Source organism: Podarcis pityusensis, assembly GCF_964106645.2.
Source record: "Podarcis pityusensis genome assembly, chromosome: 14".
Lineage (NCBI taxonomy): Eukaryota > Metazoa > Chordata > Lepidosauria > Squamata > Lacertidae > Podarcis > Podarcis pityusensis.
In genome coordinates this window covers 14,664,390-14,687,402 of record NC_138039.1, presented here as the reverse complement: position 1 = coordinate 14,687,402, position 23,013 = coordinate 14,664,390, and the positions used below count along the sequence as shown (strand labels likewise).

The 23,013-nt window shown below is 44.6% G+C and overlaps 1 protein-coding gene across 1 annotated transcript in view; it reads left to right on the top strand.

The window, feature by feature from the left end:
* Positions 1-23,013, top strand: part of XYLT1 (xylosyltransferase 1) — a 166,589-nt gene that overhangs the window by 38,788 nt on the left and 104,788 nt on the right. Inside the window, exon 2 of the mRNA XM_080981824.1 lies at positions 17,516-17,554. Within this exon, the coding sequence (XP_080837950.1) occupies positions 17,516-17,554 (39 nt within the window). The remainder of the gene's footprint in view (positions 1-17,515; positions 17,555-23,013) is intronic.

Genomic DNA, 23,013 nt, shown 5'->3' with positions numbered 1-23,013 from the left:
CCTCTGACTGTGGAAGAAGCCTTATCCTCTGTGAACTTGTCTAATCCTCTTTCAAACCCATACAAGTTGGGGAGCATCACCACCTCCAAAGGAACAGGCAATGAGGAAAGGACCTTAGTCCAGTGTTTGCGCGAGCGCACACACACACACACAAAGAGGTATTTTAGGTCTCTTTCATTTGGTTGGCCACCTAATTTGTTTTTCCTTGGTCTCGGCACTCCCATGTCATCCTGGACACCACGAGTTAACTTTAGGGCTTAGAAGAATCTGTCTGCGTTGGGCCTCCCTTGAAGGCCACATGAGAGGGGTTGGCTAAGTCTGGCTGGTGTATTAATGGCTTCTTTCATAAGAAGTGTAAAGACTGGCTTCATGTCAAGTTTGGACAGGCACTCTGCCCTGCCATTGCGCACAGAACGGTGGTTCTTCAGAGAGCCACGGAGCCAGATGCAATGGGCTTTCCGTCTTTTGAGAAAAGCAGCCATTTCAGAGTGGTCTGCCCCTGACAAGGAGCCGATTGTGTGGCAGGGAGCCTCCTACGTCAGCCAAGGTCATCTGCGATTGAATCACAGTTGCTCCGCACTTCCTCAGAAGCAACTGTCTTAATGTGCTGCGTTCCCTCAGCATGGAAGGAAGCGATTTGTAGTAGACTGCTTATAAAGTCATTTCCTTTCTCGGGAAGGGTTTTGACTATACTGCTGGGGGTTTTCATGGGGAAAAAGCGGTGGCAGGCTCAGCTATGTCATCTGCCCACAGGAAGCAGGGAAAGGAGGAAGAAAGGAGGTTCCATAAGTCTCTACCCCTATTGTATCCATGCAAGAACCAAAAAGCAGTCAGCAGCTACAGTCACTTCATATGTTAAAAGCACTGTGATGCCACGTGAAACACTCGTGGTTTCCCCCCAAAGAATTCTGAGAGCTGTAGTTTGTTAATGGTGCTGGGAGTTGAACTAGAGGTCTCCCACTGAATTACAGTGGTTTGACAGTCACCCCTCTTCCCAGGGCCGGATTTAGGTTTGATGAGGCCCTAAGCTTCTGAAGGTAATGGGGCCCTTTATATGTCCAGCTGTCCTTTGTCAACAACAAATTGTCACTGTTTTTTGTGTTGACTATATGCTATATGGTAATTTATGGACCTAATAGGTATCTAAAGCCATTTGCCACTGCTGTTGTATGTAGGTTTTATTTTATTTGTTTTTTATCTTATATTTTGGAAATGTACGTCCAGGTTTTTTTCCTTTGGGGGGGGCAAGAGAGTGGGGCCCTAAGCTATAGCTTGTTTAGCTTGTACGTAAATCCGCCACCGTCTCTTCCCAGGGAAGGCCCACAACTAAAATTATGCATGTCCGGAAGCAGTCATCACCATCCCACCATTCCAGAGGCCTGCGTGAGTTGTTCTCTTTGCCTACACCTCCCTGCAGTTTATGTTTTTTCAAGTGGTAAATAAGAAAATTGAATGTTTAAAAGTAAGGCTCTGGAGGACATTGGATGATAGTGCTTGAAAAGCCTGGTAAGTGGGCTTTTGATTGGATACTCAATCTGATCGTGCGACTCTCCTTCATTTCTACAGCAGCACCGCTGGTTTGTGTTACGAAAATTTTGGAATGCAGTCTTTTGAGGGAAGGCCTGTTCTTCTGCTTTAGAACCCCCCATAATAGGATGAGATCTTTTCTTTCAACTCTTGGGAGTTCTTTTAATTTCCCTTTTCCCATTCCCCAATTACATAAGAGTGTGCGCTTTTTTTACAACTTGGTACAAGCAAACAGAAGTGTGCAAGAAACCAAACTGAACAGATGTGCAGGAAGCAATATATTGCGGCATATCTCTGTTGCTTTTGCAATTTATAAGAAAGTTGCCTTTTAAGTTAAGAGTCCATAGGGCAGGGGGCCGAGTCTCAGACCCAAGGGCCAATGTGGCCCTCCAAGCTTCTTTGCCTGGCCCTTTAGACTCTCTCTAGGCCACACCCCTCTGAGACCCTGCTTCGCATCCCGAGCATTTTTGCCTGGCCAGAATGTATCCTGTTACTATTTCCTCCTCTTTTAGATGTAGCAGCCATTTTGTTTTACGCTAAAACCAAAGCAGCCATTTTGTGACTGGTACCTGCAGCGCTTCCTCAAAATTCCAAACATGCCCACTGGCCCAAAAGGGTTTAGATATATCTGGTATGAAAAAATTAATGTGGATTTGCTCCCAAGTCCACTATGAGTTGACTCTCTTCTCCCACCGTCTAATACAAAGCAGTTAAAAAAAAAAAAGCTTGAGGAAACCCATAGCAAGAGAACTTGCTATGCTAATAGGCTTAAAAATAATTTTTCCCCCTTGAGGAAGGATTGAGCAGTGTTGATTTGCTCTGAGAATGATGTTTTATATTCTCAAGTAGTTCACCAGAAAGAAAAGCTGATTTGACGTATCTATAAACAAGTTATTCCTTCAGTTGCAGGGTATTTGGTGAGAAAAGCCTATATATATTCTCTTGACGTTTGGAGTTTTTGCAAGAGGAGTGTTTTTACTTAAGAAGGTTTTGTACATCCAATGTACAATGTAATGTCACTTACAAAGATGCTTTTGCACTACTAACACATTTCTGGCCAAAGTCCCATGCCTACCTATGTTACATGGAAATGCTACAATTCATAGCTTCACCGTCCTCCTCCCCAAATGCTGACAGTCTAATGAACTAGATCAGGGATGAGGAGCTGGTGGCCCTGCATATGTTTTGGATTACAACTCCCATCATCCATACCAACTGAGGCTGATGGGCGTTGGAGTCCTTGAGTACCCGGTATATGTTTTGGACCACAACAGCCATCATTCCTATTGGCCATCCTAGCTGGGGCTGATGGGAGCTGAGAGTTCAAAACCTATACAAGGCTTTGGGTTGGCAAGGGCTGGCCTGCACTGATAGGCAGTGTCTCTCCAAGGTTTCAGGCAAGGATCTTGCCCAGACCTACTTGGGGATGCCAGGGATTGAACCAGGGATCTTCTTCAAACAAAGTAGGTGCTCCATCAGGACTGCCGTTGAACCAGCAGCCCACCTGTCTTGTCCCAGTGTAACAAGATGCGTCTTTCTGAGCAGCCGGTCTTGCCTGTGAATTGTTAAACAGTAGAGCACAGAGGGGGCAGACTGATGGGCTCTTTCTGGATATACAGTCCTGATCTGGATTAGAGTCCCCTACACGGGCAACTACTGTTGTGGGTGTTTTAAAAAACCAAAAACAGCCCTGCACTTATAAGGCATGATGCCGTATCTAACATCAACTCGTTATTTGGCCTTTAGACCTTCCTAAGGACTGCAAGAGATAAGGAGTGTACTCAGTGATGGATTCAGCCAAAATCGGTGCAATTAATAGGTTAAGGCTTGCAAAAAAAAGGAAAAAGAAAAATACATTATAAATGTCCATGTGTCTATTTTATGTAATTAGGAAGCTTGTAATGTGTCCAGTTAATGATTAATTGGCATGCTTTCTGCTGACATACCTGCTCCTCTTCATTACCTTATGGCACACAGCACAGCTAGAAGTTGCTGTGGCTAAGATATGAGACAGTAGGTTTCTTTTCAAAGCTTTTAGATCAGGGATGGGGAACCGTCGGCCCTCTGGATGCCCTTGGACTCCAACACCCATCATCCCTGACCATTGGCTGTACTTACTGGGGCAGGTGGGAGTTGGAGTCCCCCACCTCGTTCACCATCTCAGTTTTAGGTTACGTCAGGGCAGAATATAAAGTCCAAGTTCAAAATGTGGTATTTAAGGTTGTATCCAGTGCCAGACCTAGTCAGTGGACCCATTCAAGTTAATGAAATTGACAAACTACGTCTACAGAATCTCACATTCATATCTGGATATGTGCTGCTTCAAGTTCTCTCCATCGTTCTCTTATTGTTTACTTCCTGCATCCGCATTAACCCTGTTGTTAGTTTTAGATTGTCCACCCATCACATAGGTGGTCATCCCCTTGGTCTTTAAAAATTGTAGGGTCTTCATACTAACACTGCTTTATTCCATCAGCCTGAGCCATTTCATTTCACTTTTAATTTGTATACTGTACTGCCTCTCTGTATTGCTATACGCAAGGCAGTTTACAAGCTGAAGAAACAAGCAACAACAAAGATCGCACACCTTGTAACAAACTGATCCAGTACAAAAATATCCTAATAGAAACGTAACTTTAAACAACTTATATTAAATAAAGTAATATTCAATAATACATTTGAATATAACAGCACACTGTAAAATCAAATATCAACAAATAACAATTAAACAGAAATTCACTCTTAACAATTACAGTTAATAATTTCTAAACTATAATCAATAAAAGTCATCTCTTGCCACATGTCCTGTATATGTTGATTTTAACTTTGTGGCATTTCCACTACATCTGTGACTTGATCATGGTTGTATCCAGTTATTAGTTTTTCTGTCTTTTAATGCTGTTCCTAACATTGCACGTTCCATTGCATGTTGTATTGTTCACAAGCTGTTGATGTTTCTCTGGGTCATGGTCCTGTTCTCTGCTCCGTAACACACCACAGGTAATGTGCATATATTGAACACGTTTTCAAAGGAAATGACTTAGAGCCATTCGTTTCAGTGGGTCTACCCTGAACTGGATACAACCCCCCAGTGTCGCTCTTTTATGGGAAGCTGAATCTGAAGATGACCTTCTATAACATTGCAGATTCATATCTCCATTAGGCAGCGTTCTCATCCTGCAGGCAGGAATTTTAAAGCAGAATGGGAAGATAATGTACCATCCAGCCAAGCTGCAGCAGATTAACAGACTTTTTTTTGTATATTGTGGAATGGATGTGTTTGAATTGCCATGTATCCAGTTCTTTAGTGCTTAGTGTTGTTAAATCCACTATGTTCCTGAATTGTGCTCTTACAAATGATGTAAACAACTTTGGTTGTCCTTGTTTGGGCTTTCCACAAACAACCTAAGTTTATACTAATGAAGGGAAAAGCTCTTGGGTTGTATCCAGCAACTCAGAGTAGACCCAAAACACATTTGCTTGCAGTGGTGTTGGTGCTTCGTTGGTGCTTTCCTCTTGCTTCGTGGTCCCAACACAAACGGCCTCCCCCAGAATAGCTTTTCTGGCCCTGAGGGCTCAAGAGCAGCTTCTCTTCTGCTGAGAACATCAGCTTGGGAAGTGGGAGAGAAGCCAGTCCCAATACCTAGTGCACACAAACACACCACAGCTGTTAGTTGACACCCCACTTCCCCACCCCCCAAAAACAAAGTAGGTGAAGAACAATTGCACATTTTAGCAAGCCTGCAGCATGGCTTGGTGGAGGTGACATACTGTAAATAAGATGCTCTGTCTCCACAGTCAGAGGCAGAAGGAATATTAGGTCAGTTGGTTAGAGTGTGGTGCTGATAATGCCAAGGTTGCAAGTTTGATCCCTGTAAGGGCAGCTGCATATTTTTGCAACAACAATCTGCATGCTGCCCATCTATCTGGGTTGCCCAGCCATTCTGAGCGGCTTCCAACAATACAATATGAAACATTAAAAAACTTCCCTATACAAGGCTGCCTTCAGATGTATTCTAAAGGTTGCATAGTTACTTATGTCCTTGACGTCTGATGGAAGGGCGTTCCACCAGGTGGGTGCCACTACCAAGAAAGCCCTCTGCGTGGGTGACTGCACTTCTCATAGTGAAGGAAGGTCCTCGGAGCTGGACCTCCAAGTCCAGGCTAAACAATGGGGGCAGAGACGCTCCTTGAAGTATACAGGGCTGTTTAGGGTTTTAAAAGTCAGCACCAACACTTGTGAGTCTGTGTTTTGTTTTTCTTGTCCTGTAAATATAATAATTCTTTCGCTCACACACATGCACACACACACACAATCCCACTCTTGAATGTTTGAACTGATTGCACTGTGTTACAAACCAGCATGCCTCATGTTAGGGTTTGGATTTAGGCCAGTGTGAACCGAGAGCAGAGCCCAGCTGTGAGTTAGCTCCCTCTCTCTCTTTCTCTGTGGGAGGCTTAAAACAAGAAGTAGTACTTCTGTAATAGTCCCTTGGGGGAAAGGATAATGAAACAACCAGGCTTCGAGTTAGTTCTCTTTCTGGAGGAAGTATTGCAGGAAGGGAAGCCTTTATACCACTACGGCATTTTGTTTTCTTGTTCCCTTTATCCTCTGACATGAACTGTGACTCAGCCACTGAAAACGATGGGGCAGAAATTTGATTCAGTTCACATTTAAAGGTGAAATCACCTTTTTTGCCCTTTCCAGAGCAATATGCAAACCAAAATACAGTGGTACCTTGGTTTAAGAACAGCTTAGTTTATGAACAACTTGGATTAAGAACGCTGCAAACCCGGAAGTAGGTGTTTTGGTTTGTGAACTTTGCCTTGGAAGCAGAATAGGTTTCGCCTCCTGTTGAGTGTGTTCCATTTGTAATCTGAGTCCCCCACTGCTATGGGAAAGCACACCTTGGTTTAAGAACGCTTTGGTTTAAGAACAGACTTTTGGAACGGATTAAATTCATAAACCAAGGTACCACTGTACAGCCATCCCTTGAAATTCTCTGTATTTCACAAAACAGTTCTCCAGCCAAGCAACGTGTAGAAAAAGAGCATTTGCTAGGGTCAAATGTGCATTGAAATGCATATATAAGGGAAATAACATATAAAATGCATTATAGTTGGGATATTGTGTATGAAAATGTGTACAATGGGAGAAATTTGCGCTAAAATGCTGGTGTGGTTTCATTCGAACCTTTTTTAAAAGGAAGAATAAGCACACTTGGAAATGTGGAGAACTGAACTAAAGGTTGGGAAAATGAGAAACAGAGAAATCGAAACTGGCAGATTCTCCCAGCCCTGGCTGTAATTTTGCAACAAGCTTTTGTTTCTGAGTGGACAAGCTGATTTTCAGTCAGAGCTATGGAATTCTCCACTAATTTTCTATAAAATGTATTTGTTGGAGAACAAAAAGATGACCTCCAATATACATCCGGAAATTCCCTCTCAAGATAGTGGTATGGGTTGCTGTCTAGCGTTCTCGTCTTGGTGGTCGTTGATGCGATAATATTGCATTAGTGGTGGATTCATACTGGACCATCCATCCATCATTCCACTTTGTTAGTTCTAGGGTGATTCCTCAGTATTTACAGCATTATTGCCGTCTGGAGGGGCCACTCTAGCATTGTGGTGCAACAAAAACAAGAGGTATAAAAGAAAACCCCAAACTGGAACATTTCGGCAGGAAGTTAGGGGACATGGATTGATGGGAAACGAAACAGCATGTCTGAAATATACTCTGAGTCGAGTGTGGATTTCATGCTCTTTATTCAGCTCATAGTAGTGAGGAATGAAAGTTCCCCCAAAATATCTGCTTTATATACGTTATTTACACAATGGGCCGCACGTGATTGGCTAATTCTGGGATTCTCCTTTAGGCCAATCAGGTTGCGGATTCACTTCCACCTGGAGTTGGATTGGGTGGCTCCTGCGGACCAATCATACTGCTGCATTGTTCTAGGACCTATCAGACTGCTGCCTTTTGGATCCTATTCAACTCAGTACATAACAATGTCTGCCCTGAAACGGTATCGAAAGCGCAATCACATATAACTGCCCCAGTATCATCCTAAGCCACAAATGCCCAATAGAAAGGATGCCTGTAGGAGACTTTAGAGAGTGATCTTATTGATTGTTATATGGGGTGGGGGGCGGGCTCTGGCTCTGGTGTCTTTTGTGTGAGTGATGGCACGTCCCCATTTGCCCAAGCTGAAAATCACCCCAGCTCCCTCTCTGCAGGCTTCTCCAAGTTCTCTTTATTAAACGGTATCATTTGTGTCATTGTCAGGGGAAAGATGGCTTTGCAAATGCCAAGCTGAGTATCACCGCAGCCCTATTGTGTGTCAGCTCCTGAAAGGAAAGATAAACCTGCTCGTTAATAAATTAAAACACTGGTGATCGCTCTGCCTGTAACATGTTATACAACATAGCTGGCTTGTGTAACTGACAGGTTCAAATATCTCCAGTGGACAGCTGTGTGATGCCGCCATCTCAGGCAAGCAGGGAGCAAAGAGGACCTGGGAGAATTGTCTCATAGAACAGTATTAGTATAGCTTTCTGTGGAAGTTGATGGATTTGAGTACTCTTGGAGCCCCTATGAATGCATCTTGTAAAATAGAAAAATGGTATTTTTGCTCCTTCTTTCCTGCAAGGTCTAGGTTTTCCCGTTTGTGTGTGTCTACAGACTCCAGTTTGCTTGTTCCAGATGCTATGTGGCAGCAGTGGGGAACATTTGACCCTCTGGAGGTTGCTGAACTACAACTCCCATCAGCCCCAGCAAGTGTGGTGGGGGGGCCAGGGATAATGTTTTAATTATTACATGGAATGTGCCGCCTCAGATTTCTTGCATTCCCTTTTAAAATGTGTTTATCAGCAGCAGTTTTTTGGCTGGAAGCTGGCTTGTCTTCCTCTGAATGTTGGGCTTGATCTTGAGCCTTCAGATTTTAGTTGAAGACTGTTTATGGATGGGGTTGCCCAACTTCTCATGTGACGTGGACTGCAGTAGTACTTCAACATGGAACCTGCAGGCTGCCCACTGCCTTGTGACGCGGGAGTGGGGAGCGAGGCCAAAATTTGACACACACCCACACACACACCCTCATGCTGCCTTCCCAAAACCAGGCAATGGGAAGGAGGTATGGGGGCTCTCTCTCTCTCTGTGTGTGTGTGTGTGTGTGTGTGTGTGTGTGTGTGTTGTTGCTGAGAGCCACCCAAAAAGGCTGCGAGGGCTGCATGTGAGGGCCACCCTGTGCTAACACATTCTCATGATATTTGTACCTTCTTCAAAAGGATGTTTACGTTAGCTGATGGTCCAAATCTTTTAGTAATAAGCCACATCAGTTAGGTCTTTCTATAAACGTTATTGATGTGCAAGGGTGTTGCCAGGCAAAATTTAGAGGACATACAAGGCTGCCTTGTACCGAGTTAAACTATCAGTCCACTTAGCTCCATATTGTCTACACTGACTGGCAGCCTCTCACCAGAGTTTCAGGCAAAGGACGTTCCCAGCCCTGACTGGAGATGCTGGGGATTGAACCTGGGACCTTCTGCATACAAAATAGATGCTGCGTCACTGAGCCATAGCCCTTTCCCACATAACCTCCGGTTTAAGGACATCCATGCACAACAACATTCCATGTTAACTGCTCATAAAATCTGCTCTGTGACTCATCTTGGTGTGTCTTTTGAGTTTTCGGAGGGTCCTGCTGATCATTTGGATAACCTGGCTGTTGCCAAACATCAGCTAACCTTTTCTAGGACTAGACTTGCCTTCCTTCGGCTGCACTGAGGGGCCATTTGGTGGGTAAGTCATATAACATAGGACTCTCCAGCAGGAATCAAGCAACGGAAACATGAGCACGTCTTTTGTTTGCATGTATGCAACAAACCACATTCAGTGAAACCACATTGTTGGCCTAATGTTTTATCACTGAAATTCCAATTGACTTCAGTGTTCATTATCTTCCTTTCTTTGAAGGAAATAAAGCAGTCCCCAACTGCTGCTAGAGATTAATGATTTACATCATCTGGGCAATGGGACATTTGACCTTTATTTTATTTGATGAGATGATTATTTCAGGATCTGATTGGTAATTTCTCTGCCCTCCAGATATTTAAATGGGATGAATTGTAATGCAGTATTAAAATCATGAGGAGATCGGGGGTGGGGAGGGAGAGAATGCATATACAGAGCGCTGTTAATGTGGCTTTTCAAAAATACAGATGTGGAAACCCAATTGCAAAGTTTGAGATCTGGGTGTAGATTAGTCCTACTCGGTGTAAGGCAGCCTCTTAAAGTGGAAACACTGGTTTCAGTCAGCACCTAGCTGTGAGCAGGGCCCTACGTGCCTCAGAGCTACTCATAAGTTTTCAAATTGGGGCTGGCGGCGCTTGCTTTTGAGATTTCCCTTTCTTTAATATTTCTATGTAGGAGGTTGTCACCTGATGTCTCCCTGTAAAACATTGTCCTGGGTTGTCTCCAAACTATCAGCATTTTGCTGGAGGGATTCAATCACATACATCCTGCTCATCTAACGGGAGTGGCCACCAGGACCACAGAACACCGGTCCTGAGAGATCTGCATTGGCTCCCAGTACGTTTCCAAGCACAATTCAAAGTGTTGGTGCTGACCTTTAAAGCCCTAAACGGCCTCAGTCCTGTATACCTGAAGGAGTGTCTCCACCCCCTTAGTTCAGCCTGGACACTGAGATCCAGCGCCGAGGACCTTCTGGTGGTTCCCTCATTCTGAGAAGTGAGGTTACAGGGAACCAGACAAAGGGCCTTCTTTGTAGTGGCACCCACCCTGTGGAACACCCTCCCATCAGATGTCAAGGAAAAGGCAGCTATCCTCCTATTTTTAAAAGATATCTGAAGGCAGCCCTGTTTAGTGAGGTTTTTAATATTTAATGCTGTATTGTTTTTAACACTCGATTGGGAGCCACCCAGAGTGGCTGGGGAAACTCAGCCAGATGGGCAGGGTATAAATAAATTAATTATTATTATTATGATTACTATTACTATTATTACTATTACTACTACTACTATTACTACTATCTAACTGGGTTGTCCCAGCCAGTCGGGGCAGCTTCCAACATATATAAAAACATAACAAAACATTAAACATTTTTTTTAAAAATCCTCTGCAGGGCTGCCTTCAGGTGTCTTCTAAAGGTTGTATAGTTACTTATCTCCTTGGATCGGGGTTCTCATAACTCCATACCCTGCAACATTTCTCCAATGAAAACAGGGACGTCCTAAGGAAAAGTGGGACATTCTGGGATCAAACGGGAAACCGGGACGGCTTCTGTAAATCCGGGACTGTCGCTGGAAAATAGGGACACAAGGACCCGTGGTGTTGCTGTGGCCTAACCTCTGCATAAAGCTTTTTGCAAGCAGATCTGGATGAAAGTTCAATCAACAGGTTGTCTGAAGGGGCCCTTAGGCTTCAACCAGGAATTGCCCCCTTGTGTCATGACACCCCCCGGAGCTTTGGCTTTGCTTTCTCACATGTCCTGCTGTTGCAGTTATGACAGCTGCTCCCAGACTGTCTCACAGGCCTCGGGCTACAGGTTTGTTTTTTTCTGAGCTTGGCTGTCTTTGACACAGAGTACCTCTTGGAAACAAAGCTGCTGGAAACAAAGCTGTTGAAGTGGAAGTTTTTGAGGGAAGGAAAAGAAGAAGGGATGGAGGGGGAGCCCACACCATTGCTTCCCATTCTTGAAAGGCATCCATTGTGCCTGTCAAATGTGCGTTTCCACCAGCTGTTCCTTTTGCAATAGTGCTGGAAGATGCCCCAGTACTTTGAAACGCTGTGAGTTTGGCCTTCCTGCCTGTGAGAAGAAGCCCCCACTTCCCCCCTCTGAACCCCATGCTTTGATTAAACAGGACGTTTCTTAGCGGTGGTGGAAGCAAGAGGGTGTCAGGCCGAACCTCAGCCTCTCTCATTTGGCCCACTAGATGCAATAACTTCCGCTTTGACAGCCGCACAAACGGCGACATGTCAGCTTACGGCACACGGTGTTTCTTTGCCCATTAGACAGGAAGTGTGGCGCTGGGTGCCAAGGCTATTTGCAGGTTCCCCAGCCGCAAAATAGCTCTCAGTTGTGTAGGAGCGGGTCCAGCTGAGGAGAGAAAGAAGCTATTCTTGTCAGGGTGTTGTGTATTGGAGAGAGGTGTGTGTGTGCGCTTAAAAAGAGAGTTTGTGCACATATATATATGGGATATTCAGGCATGGCATCTGTTGCCAGTTTGGCAAATAGGAATGCTTTACGTGAGTCAGGCATTGCCCAGGGTTTAACCCCCGAAGCAGAGAGCTGAAGGGGCTGCTTACGTAAACGAGCTCTTTCATTCTTCTTCTCCCTCTCTTGCAACTCCTGCTAACAATATCCCAGCTGCCATTCATGAGGGAGGGTGCCGGGAGGTAGGAGAGGATGAAAAGAGGGTCTCCGTGTAAGACCCTCTTTGCAGAGGAATTGGCAAATCCTGCTTCATTCCCAACCCCCATCCTGGCCCTCCTGCGAGAAGCAAATAGGAGAAGGAGCAGGGTTCTATTCAGATTCCTTGGTTACCGAGAAAAAGGGGGTATTTTTCCTTACCCGGTGTCTCATTTGGGAGGGAGGAGGCAAACTTGGGTCTCCAGCTGTTTTTGGACTACAATCCCCATCATCCCTGACCGCTGGTCCTACTAGCTTGAGATGATGGGAGTTGTAGTCCAACCGCTGGAGACCCAAGTTTGGGAAAGCCTGATCTAAAGAAAGGTGCAGTGTGTGGTTTCTCAACCGCTGAATAACTGCAGTCTATACTCTACACATCTTGTGGTTGCGGTGAGACGGTCTTCCCAGGGACTCGTTTCAAGTCTTGTGCTTATAACACAAGAAGACCCCTTCTCCTGGATCAGGCCAAAGGCCTATCTAGTCCAGCATCTTGTTCCCCCCATGATGAACCAGATGCCTAGGAAAAGTCCACAAACAGCACCTGAGCATAGCAGCACTCCACCCACTTGTGATTCTCAGCAACAGTGGAAGGAGAACATAGCCTTGTCCCCCCATGAATTTGCCTGGTCCCCCTTTAAAGCTATCCAGATTTGTGGCTGTCACTCCATCTTGTTGGAGTTGGGTTCCATTCAGTTTAACTGTGGGCTGTGTGAAGTAGTTATTCTTGTTGTTTGTTCTTCATCTTTGTTGGATGGCCTCAAGTTCTAGTTCTGTGTGTGAGAGAGAAGAATATTTCTCAGCCCACTTTATCCACACTCTTTATCATTTATCCACACGCTTACCATCTTCATACACTCTTATCGTGTCCTCTCTTACTCACCTTTTATGTGATTAAAAAGTCCCCCAAAGCTCAGTGGTAGAGCAGATGCAGAAGATTCCAGCTTCAGTCCATGGCATCTCCAGTTGAAAGAATTAGGTGGCATGTTCTGGAAAGACCTCTGCCTGAGACCCCAGGCAGGTGTAACAGGGGTGGGGAACATTATTCAACCTGGTGAAGATTTGTCCCACCCTCCACCAGCCATTTTTCTTAGGTGGGTAGGATTGCCCACCTGATATCACCATGATATCAGGTGACAACTTCACATGGGCTCTTTTTTCAGTCTTCAAGATCTCATCCTGACCCACCGCTGACTGTTTTTGCCAAGTGTGGTATAGTAACTGGTCCAAGGTCAGCCCAAGAACTTCATGGCTGAATGGAGATTTGAACCTGAGTCTCAAATATGAGGTGTGTGTGTTTTGCTTTTGTTTCAGTTTAATCTTTTCAGTTATTCTGTGTATTTGCACATGCACGAGGGTATTTGTGCATGCACACACACACACACTCATATATCTTCTGTTCAGTCAGCAGTTCTGCATCTCTGTTCTGTTTTGGACAGGCTCCAAGGCTCCCCGGGACATCAAAACTTTCTGGCAGCAAACCCAAGCTTTGCTTCCACCTATTTTCATTGCTCTCTCCTAGAATTCCATTATCTCACAGCATGTTAAGCTAACACTTAAGAAACATTATTGCATGCCAAGGTCGTAATGGTGGAACCCTGGGGAGCGAGACCACACAATATGGTCTGCAGGCACCATGATGTTTGACTTTTCTTTCTCCCTCCTTCTTAGCAGCTTAAATTCTGTTTGTTGTGTGTGTGTGTGTGTATATATATATATATATAAATCTTCACTTTTGTTAATTGGATAGCACCCTTAATTGTAGAATAGAAGCTGTTGTGGTCTATTCTCTTAAGCTCTGTGGTCCAGGGCTGGTGTTTGATGCGAAGGTTATCAGTTTCTAACCGGAAATGTTACTGGAAAAACCTCTGCAGCAGGTGTGAGGAACCTTTGGCCCTCCAGCTGTTGTTGAACTACAACTCCCATTATCCTTTTTTAAGGGTCCAGGGCAGGGGCCACCCATGGGCCCTTCGAGGGCATTGGGGCCCAAGCTGCTGTCCATGTATGCAGGCAGCTCTTCAGGTAACCTAGTCAAAGTCCATTTATAGGTCCATAAACAGGCCCCCAAACTGGGTAAGAAACGTCAAGCATTCAGAGGGGCCCAGAATTTTCTAATTGACAGGCTGTGTTGAGAAAGTAGCAGCAATTCTGTTTCATGAGTTGAGCTTTTGATTGCTTTTGGAAGCCATGCAGAGTTCCGTGTAGCTTATAGCATAAGTCTTCCTTGGCTCCGAGTTCAAAATCAAATTAGCGATGAATAGTTTCTGACAACTTTATCATAATAATGTAACGGTGATACCCAGTGCAGTGAATAGTTTAATTATTCCTCCTTTTGACAGACGAGTTTGGTGCCAGGAACTAAGTATATAATTGTTTTCTGTCTCTTTGGAATACAGTTTGGGTGCACCTGGAGCTTGCCCCCCTCTTCCTTTCATGTTGCCTTCCTTAGCTGTTAACAGGGCCTGAACAAAATCATTCTGGACAGCTTAACCACCCATCTGCCAGACAATGGGATGGTTGGCCAGTAGTCACAATGCCCATTGCCAGGACCCAGGTTTTGGGGACCCTTGGGCAAGATGCCCAAACTGGAAGCCCCTACCTGAGTGGGCTCATTTCCTCCTCACTACCCATTTTATTGCCCCCCCCCTTCCCTCTGGTCCAAGTCCATACCACCAGCCAGAGAGAACAACATTCATATTCCAGCCAGGCAAAAACACTCAAGGAGGGTGTGAAGGAGGGCTTGTGAGGGAAGTGGTTTGGGGAGAGGAGGTGTGGCCTGAGGGGAGTTTTGAGAGCCTGAGGTTCCCCACTCCTGCTCTTCACATTTGTCTGGAGAGAGGAACATGCTAAGAGATGATGGAGGAGTTGAGTGGCAAGACATCCAGGGACAATAATGGGCCCTCTGCAGGTTCCCAATAGTGCCAGCTTCGACACTAGTCCTGGTAATGGCAGTAACCAAAATGTGAGTGATTTCTTTGAAGTAGCTTTTCTTGTAACATGTAAGGGCCAGTGCCGTATTTATGTTGGGACTTCAACTGGCGTTCAAACAGCAGTCTTGGAGATGGGGGCCCTCTTGCCATCCCAGAGCACTGCATGGAAGTGCTTGGAAGATGCTCAGTGCTCCCCTTCTCCCTTCCACCCAGCTTATCTCGAGGACTACCCTTCTCTCTACTGATATGGCTTCTTCCTAAAACTCTTTCAATGCCCTCTTCCAGGAAAGTGACCTTAGAAGAGGGCATCAGAAGCTGCCTCAGACTGAGTCAGACCTGTTTATCTCAGTTCCATGTATCTTGACTGGCAAGGACGTAATAGGAATTCAGACAAGGTTGTCTTCCAGCCCTACCTGGAGATGCCAGAGACTGAACCTGGGACCTTCTACGTGCAAAGCAGATGTTCTGCCATTGAGCTGCTAACCTTCTGGGTCTTACCTGGCAGTGCAGATGTCCCTGTTCAGCTTTGTCACTGCATCCCTGTAGCTTTGCTAAGCAAGACGCATCAATCAAAGAATCATAAAGAGCTGGAATGGGCTGCTGGGGGCGTGTAGCCCAACCCTTGTCATGGCAGAGCTGACAGTCAGTTTAGGCAGCTCCCAGCTAGATGGCCCAGTGGCCTCACTTGGTATGATGCAACTTCCCGAGTACCGAATGCAGCCACTGGTCATTGGAGGACAGGACACAGCTCAGTGGTAGAACGCAGATTTTGTATGCAGAATGTCCCATGTTCAACCTCCAAGAAGTACAGTGGTACCTCAGGTTACATACGCTTCAGGTTACAGACTCCGCTAACCGAGAAATAGTGCTTCAGGTTAAGAACTTTGCTTCAGGATGAGAACAGAAATCGTGCTCTGGCGGCGTGGCGGCAGCAGGAGGCCCCATTAGCTAAAGTGGTGCTTCAGGTTAATAACAGTTTCAGGTTAAGAACGGACCTCTGGAACGAATTAAGTACTTAACCCAAGGTACCACTATATAGCTGGGGGAGACTCCTGTCTGAAAATTGCTGCCAATAGGCATAGACAATACCGAGGACCCAGATAGATCAGCTTCCTGTCCTCACTAGATGAATACGAAAGTTGCTTCCCAGAATTATTAATGTTTCTTTTAGCATGGAATCGTGCAGCTATAAAGCCATGCCTCATCAGGTTCGTAAAGAGGAAGAGGAGCATGACAGTTACCTGTTGCTATTTTGCCGGCGGCTCTTCAGGAGTAGATTTGCAGGTAGCTGCAATAACCAAGATGGTTAGAATTCTTCATCTCGGAGGGAGTGGGGGTGAGCCCCCACCCCCCATGAAGTGACAAGCAGGAACCAACTGTAAACAGAAGCCTTCTAATTCCGACAGGCGTGATGGATGAAAGAGAGAGCATCATTGACCTGGTTTCACTTCGTTAAGCTTTCCAATTAAGCAGGGGTGCGATAGAAAAAGAGTCTGCAGGAATATCTGCAGCCATCAAGCACAGATGTTTTGCAGAAGTGTGCATGTTTCTTTTGTACTTAACTAACAAACAAACAAACAAACAAACAAACAAACCACACAACTATTTTCCTTAAAAAAAGAAAAATCTCATTGAGCTTGGGGAGGGGGCAGGGTTCTTAAATTCCCATCTTCTTCCCAGAATTTGAGTTCTGGAAAACATGGTCATAGTGGCTAGTACGCAGAGTAGTACAGTGGTACCTCGGGTTACATACACTTCAGGTTACAGACTCCGCTAACCCAGAAATAGTACCTCGGGTTAAGAACTTTGCTTCAGGATGAGAACAGAAATCGTGCTCCGGTGGCACGGTGGCAGCAGGAGGCCCCATTAGCTAAAGTGGTGCTTCAGTTTAAGAAAACAGTTTCAGGTTAAGAACAGACCTCCGGAACAAATTAAGTACTTAACCCAAGATACCACTGTACTAGCATTGGATACAACCCTTTGTTCTTGGATTATTTCTGACATACATTGACTGAGATAAAAACTTGGAGCTGAACATTTCCGTCCTGCTGGAAATTATGTCTGAGGACATTAAGGGGTGGGGTAGGCACTTGCTCCCCTTCCGCATCACACCATTGAATGGAAACTGCCTTACACTATGCAGTGAGGAGACCACCAGAACATTTTCAGCCTCCTCTTGAGCCAGAGGACAGGGATTTAGAGCTGCTCTTGATCCCAGTTCTGGGACCGAAGCAGCTCCAGCTTATCCTCAGGAATGTAAGGAGGCAGCGATTTCCATCCTGTTCTGGATTCATGGCAATCAGCACTGTTTCTATTCTGCTACAGTTCGGCTTCCAATGAAATATTTTTTTTTCTTCTTCTTTTTTGTCTTGCTATTTGCTGCAACCGAAACTTACACAGTTAATTAGATAATTAATTTTAGTGAATTTCAATGAAAGGGAAATGTCAAAAACAAAGCAGAAAAATAATGTATTGGCTTATGTAATGTTTGTGGACTAAAAAACCCCCCCAATACTATGAATATTAATAAATAATAATAATAATAATAATAATAATAATAATAATAGGTATGTCTACTTGCATTTGGCCTCTTTGAAATAATCCATTTATTCTTCTGTGTTCTTCTTGCAGGATCAGCCTCTCAATCCTTACAAAGGCTTGGAAACCCAGGTTAGTTCTTTATTATCATGTCCTCTTCTTAAAGTCTTTATTCAAATTCTGGGATGTTCTGGCATGCCCTTCCTTTGAAAGCCAGCAAAGCCAGGATGTCGCCTGTCATTACATCTCGACTGTGCCTTGTTGAAAAGTGTACATTTTGTCAGTTCTAAGGATGTCATTCCCACCTTGGAGGTGAAGCAACCTATTTGTACCGCACTTTCTGTATCGTCTCTTTATTTCTTTGCTCATCCTCCCAGACAGATGGCACGTTGGGAAGGAAGACAATGGCGTCTCTTTTCAGATTTTCACCTTCAGTGTAAAAAAATGCATCGTGTGTCAGACGTTGCTTTTAAGGTCACCACGATGGGAAGTGTTTCACATATTCAGTGAGAGACAAGTTCAGTTTATTTATTATTTATTAAACAAAATTTTGGACCACTTTGCACCATAAAGCCATTGAAGTGGGTAAGAGTGGGGAGAACAGAGTACAAGACAGACACACAAGCTCTAGGCATAATAAAATCAGTTCAGCAAACTCTGAAACAATAAAACCATCCATACAAACTCTATAAACAACAAAACAATTTCATCAGGCTTCCATAAATGACTGAGTCATATATTTGCAGCCCTTTGTGTGATGGTGTCATTAAATTCCCTTCTTCATTTCTTTGATGGGGGGGGGGGTGACAATTATCTTGGTGACAGGGATGCATCGAGATGGCACAGATTTAATCCGTTTGCCTCAAGTGTGTCTGATATCGTTGGCAGCTAGAATAAGTATTTCTGCCCTTGCCTCCTGATCTCTTAGGGTGGTATCCAAAGCTAGTCCTACTGAGAGTAGACCCATTGAAATTAGTGGCCTTCACAAACTTAATTTCAGCAGATCTTCTCTGAGTTGCCTACAACCTTTAACTCTTATTGACAGATCTTCTTTTTATGCCATTGGCTTAGCTGCTGTGATGTCACAGCAGCAGCTCATGGAAGCTGAGTGCCTGCTACAGTCCACAATGAAGCTGTTGTTAAACTGCTTCACCTTTTGCCCATGGGCAGTAGGTTTTAGAGGTTGTTAAAGGGAACTTGGCTTATGTGGTTTTCTGTGGCTATTTCATAGCCGCCTGTTGAAGAGGGAAGAGGATGGTTGCAGCTTGTGCATAGAATGGCTTTTAAAAAGTGTACTGGTGGGAGTGGTGTCTACCACAACTTTACCTCATCATTGAGTAAAAACAACCAGCGCTATTACCGGGCAAAGACCTTTCCAAAGCTTTTTAGATGTGATTTCAGTTCTGCCAAGTGATTCTGCCGATGCTACTTTTGTGATTTTGTGACCTCAGTTTATTTTGTCATCAGTGGGTGTAGTGTGTGCGTTGTTGTTAATCATTTTATTCATTTTGTTTAAACTACCCTGAGAACATGATTCAAGGCAGTGTAAACCTACTTTAGAAACCAAAAAAAGGGGGGGGGTTTAAGAGCAGCATGCCTCTTAGGAATGGGGGACAAATTCAATTTAATTTGAATATAACAGTGAACCTGCCTAATAATTCACACTTTCTGGAACAGTACAATGCAAGCATCCTTCAAAACAGGAAATTATTTGCATTTTCCAATGCTGTTCTCCAGCCCAATAAATGTGTGCAAAAATGCGTGTAGTGAGATCAATGGGCAGGGAATTCCAGAGAGTAGCTCCTGCTGCCACACTGTAGCTTGGATTCCTTGGAAGCGTGGAACAAAAGTCATGTGGCAGCTGTAAAAAATGCCAGTTATCCAATTGGTCACATGAATGCTAATGGTGGTGGTTTGGGGAAAGGGAGCCAAAATGGCACCCAATCTCACCGAGATTGGTAAATCTTTCCTGCCTCAGTTCCTCCCTGAACACAGCTAGGTAGTGTGCGCATGTATGTGTGCATGCATACAGTTGACTACAGTAGACATCAAGCATTTTAAAAGTCAGGAATTGCCAAGCCTGAGGCCTGTGGTTTTCCATTTAGCCACAGAGCGTGTATAAAATGTCTTTGGCATCTGCCCTTCTAATTTGCCTTCCCCAACCCGAATGTAGTTCAGCCTTCATGCGTATTAATTCCTTGCTAAGTGAGTGCCAAGGCGAATGCCAGCTGGCTTTCAAAGACTCTGTGGTCCCCCCCCCCACACACACACACTTTTTTTCCAGGAGGACATAAATATTTCCAGCAGGCAGAAGAAACTGTGCTTATACACTCACACATGCACACCTGTTCTTAAATAATTAAGATAGAGATTAAGTGTGTGGTTCTGCATATGGATAAGAGCAAATGGGGGAATTGCTGGGTGTGTTTCAGAGCCGGGACTTCTCAGCCAACTGTTTTGCTAGTCTCTTTTATTTGAGATCTATTACGGGGGCCGGGAAACAGCTTTTCATGTGCGCCGTCTTTGTACCTTGCGGTGCTGAGACCGAGTCAAAGCAGTTCAAAAGCAGGAACTGAGATCAAGGAGGGCTTACCGGGGAGACAAAACTCAAATGATCGTGTTTTGCATGTTGTGAAAGGGCCAGAGTTTGAGCATCAAGAGAGATGATCATCGGAGGCAAAAAGATTTGGTTTTTGCTGCATTTTCTTCTTCTTTTCTGAAGCCATATTTCTCATGTTCAAAGCTGGCAGCAGAAAGTACGGAGGAGGAAATCTCCCATGGCTGTCAAGCAAACTCTGCATTAGGTTCTGACTTAAACTATTGCACTTACTCCCATGTGTGTATGTTTTGAAAAGAAGAGCACATAGCAGGTTTGAAATGCTCGATGCAGCTGATTTTTTGTGTGTTTGTGTGCGTGTAGCAATATCTAATGTAAATCTATTAATTTTCCACATCACACACAAAACACCATATTGCACAACACATCAACCACTTTGCTTTAAAATATTGTATCAAATTCCTACAGTTCACTCCAGTTCCCCCCCCTGCATATTGCCATGAGATCTCAGGAGGTTATAAACACAATGTTCTTGATGCATATAATCCAAAAATGTTTGCCACACATTATAGCAAAGATGGGGGTTAGAATTCCCTTTGGTCTCACGAATCTGGCACGTCAGCTTTTCAGCCAGGGCTATTGTCCATGCTCTGAATGCAACTGATTCTTGAAAGGTTGTAAAGCCCTATTACCTCTGGCTGCAGAAGTTTGAAGAATAATGGTGGTACTAAGCCAGGAATAGTAAACATGATGCCTTCTAGATATTGTTGGACTCCAACTCCCATCATCCCCAGGCAGCATCAGCAGTGGTCGGCTGCGATGCATAAATATAGGATGGGGGACACCTGGTGTGGCAGGAGTTCAGGTGAAAAGGACCTAGGGGTCTTAGTGTTTGACATGAGTCAACAGTGATGCAACAGTGAAAAAAAGCTAATGGTTTTGTGTACCAGATCAAGGGAAGTAATAGTATCACTTGGAGTCCTGAGTCCAGTTCTGGGTACCAGAGTTTTAAGAAGGATGTTGACAAGCTGGAATGTGTGTAGATGAGGGCAACCAAGATGACCAAGGGTCTGGAAACCAAACCTTATCAGGAACAGTTGAGGGAGCTGGGTATGTTTAGCCTGGATAAGAGGAGACCAAGAGGTGATATGAAAGCCATCTTCAAATACCTAAAGGGCTGTCACATGGAGATGGAGCAAGCTTGTTTTCTGCTGTTCCAGAGGGTAGAACCCAAACCACTGGATTCAAATCACAAGAAAGGTGATTCTGACTAAACATCAGGAAGAGCTTTCTGATGGTAAGAGCTGTTGACAGTGGAATGGACTATCTTGGAAGGTGGTGGGCTCTCCTTCCTTGGAGGTTTTTAAGCAGAGGTTGGATGGCTACCTGACAGGGATTGTTTAGCTGTTTTGGCTGCATTGCAGGGCATTGCACAAAGATGACCGTTTGGGTCCCTTCCAACTCTACAATTCTGTGATGCCATGATGGGTGTCACAGTCCAACAGCACTTGAAGGGCACTGGCTGCCCTGTGCTAAAGGACTGGAAAGGAAGGGTGGATAAAAAGAAATCTGATTTCATAACTCCTCTTATAATCTGTATGTCCAATACTTGTGAGCAGCAATTTCAGGATAAGAGCATCATGGGACATTGCTAGTTGTCCACCAGCTTTAGTTTGCTGTTGGCCATGTTTGGGGCAAAGGGTTGTTGCACAGTGGTGGTGCATCTGCCTTGCATGCAGAAGGTCCCTGGTTCAGTCCCAGCATCTCCTGGTAGGGCTGGGAAAATCTCTGTCTGTAACCCTGCAGAGCCACTGTCAATCAGTGTAGACCAGGATTTCCCAAACTTGGGTATCCAGCCGATTTTGGACTATAGTTCCCATCATCCCTGACCACTGGTCCTGCTAGCTAGGGATGATGGGAGTTGTAACCCAAAAAAACCTGGAGACCCAAGTTTGGGAAACACAGGTATAGATTGTACGGAGGTAGATAGACCAGTAGTCTGGCTTTGTATGTATATGGCAGCTTCCCATGTTCTTCAAAGTAAATGCAAGAAAAAATCAAATCAGTTGATAGCTTTCCTTTAGGTCTTCCATTATCTACTCTCCAGATGAGTTAGTGATTATCAGGCCATTGCTGATCTAGAATATGTTGCCAGCAAGGGGTGTGGGTGGATGAGTGAAAGGCAGCAGTTAACCATGCAGTTTGTACTATTAGACTAATAAATTGGATTTACTGGAAAATCTTACAATGATATAGTATTAACTCCCAACTCGTTGATGCTTCCAGAAGTCTTATTAATGTCAGTTTCATAAATATTCTCCCTTTCCATTTTTATTATTATGCTCAAGGCAATTTTTATCAAAACTGACAAACGTGTAACAGCAATGAACACATCAGCCTGTGAAACAATTACACCACAATATACACAGAACAATGGAATAAACTGAAACTGTTCATAATAATAAGACAGTAGACATAAATATCAAGACACTGATATCTGGTAAAAGAAATTATTTTTTGAAATATTCCTCAGTATAATAATCAGTAAAGTCAACCACATCAATCAGTTTATAATTCCATGTTCCCAGGGATTGGCCTTTGCCACCCAGCAGTGGAGGGAGAGCAGCCAGCGTCTCAGTCTCCCATATGGCAGGAAATGCTTTGCATTTGCATGTGAGACTGAGAATTTGTGCGGGAACTTAGGAGCCAATCAGTGTGCACGCTGGGTATGTTATAGCAATCTTCACAACGTTCCATTGGCAGAAGAGGCATTAGGCTGCAACATTAGTGAGGAGGAGTGCCCTTCCTGATCTCTTAAGGGATCTTGGATCAGAAATCCAGTTCAGGGGCTGATGGGCCACAGCACCCCTCTGCCAGTAGTCAGGTGGTGGAGCCTACCAGAATCAGTTTGCACCGTAGGCAGACCCCAACAACAGCTGACTCATATCAACTAGCAGGTGGGCTGTGTGGTTCAGGGATGACAGAAGTTATAGTCCTGCAACATCAGGAGGGCCACAGTTCCCCATCCATGGTT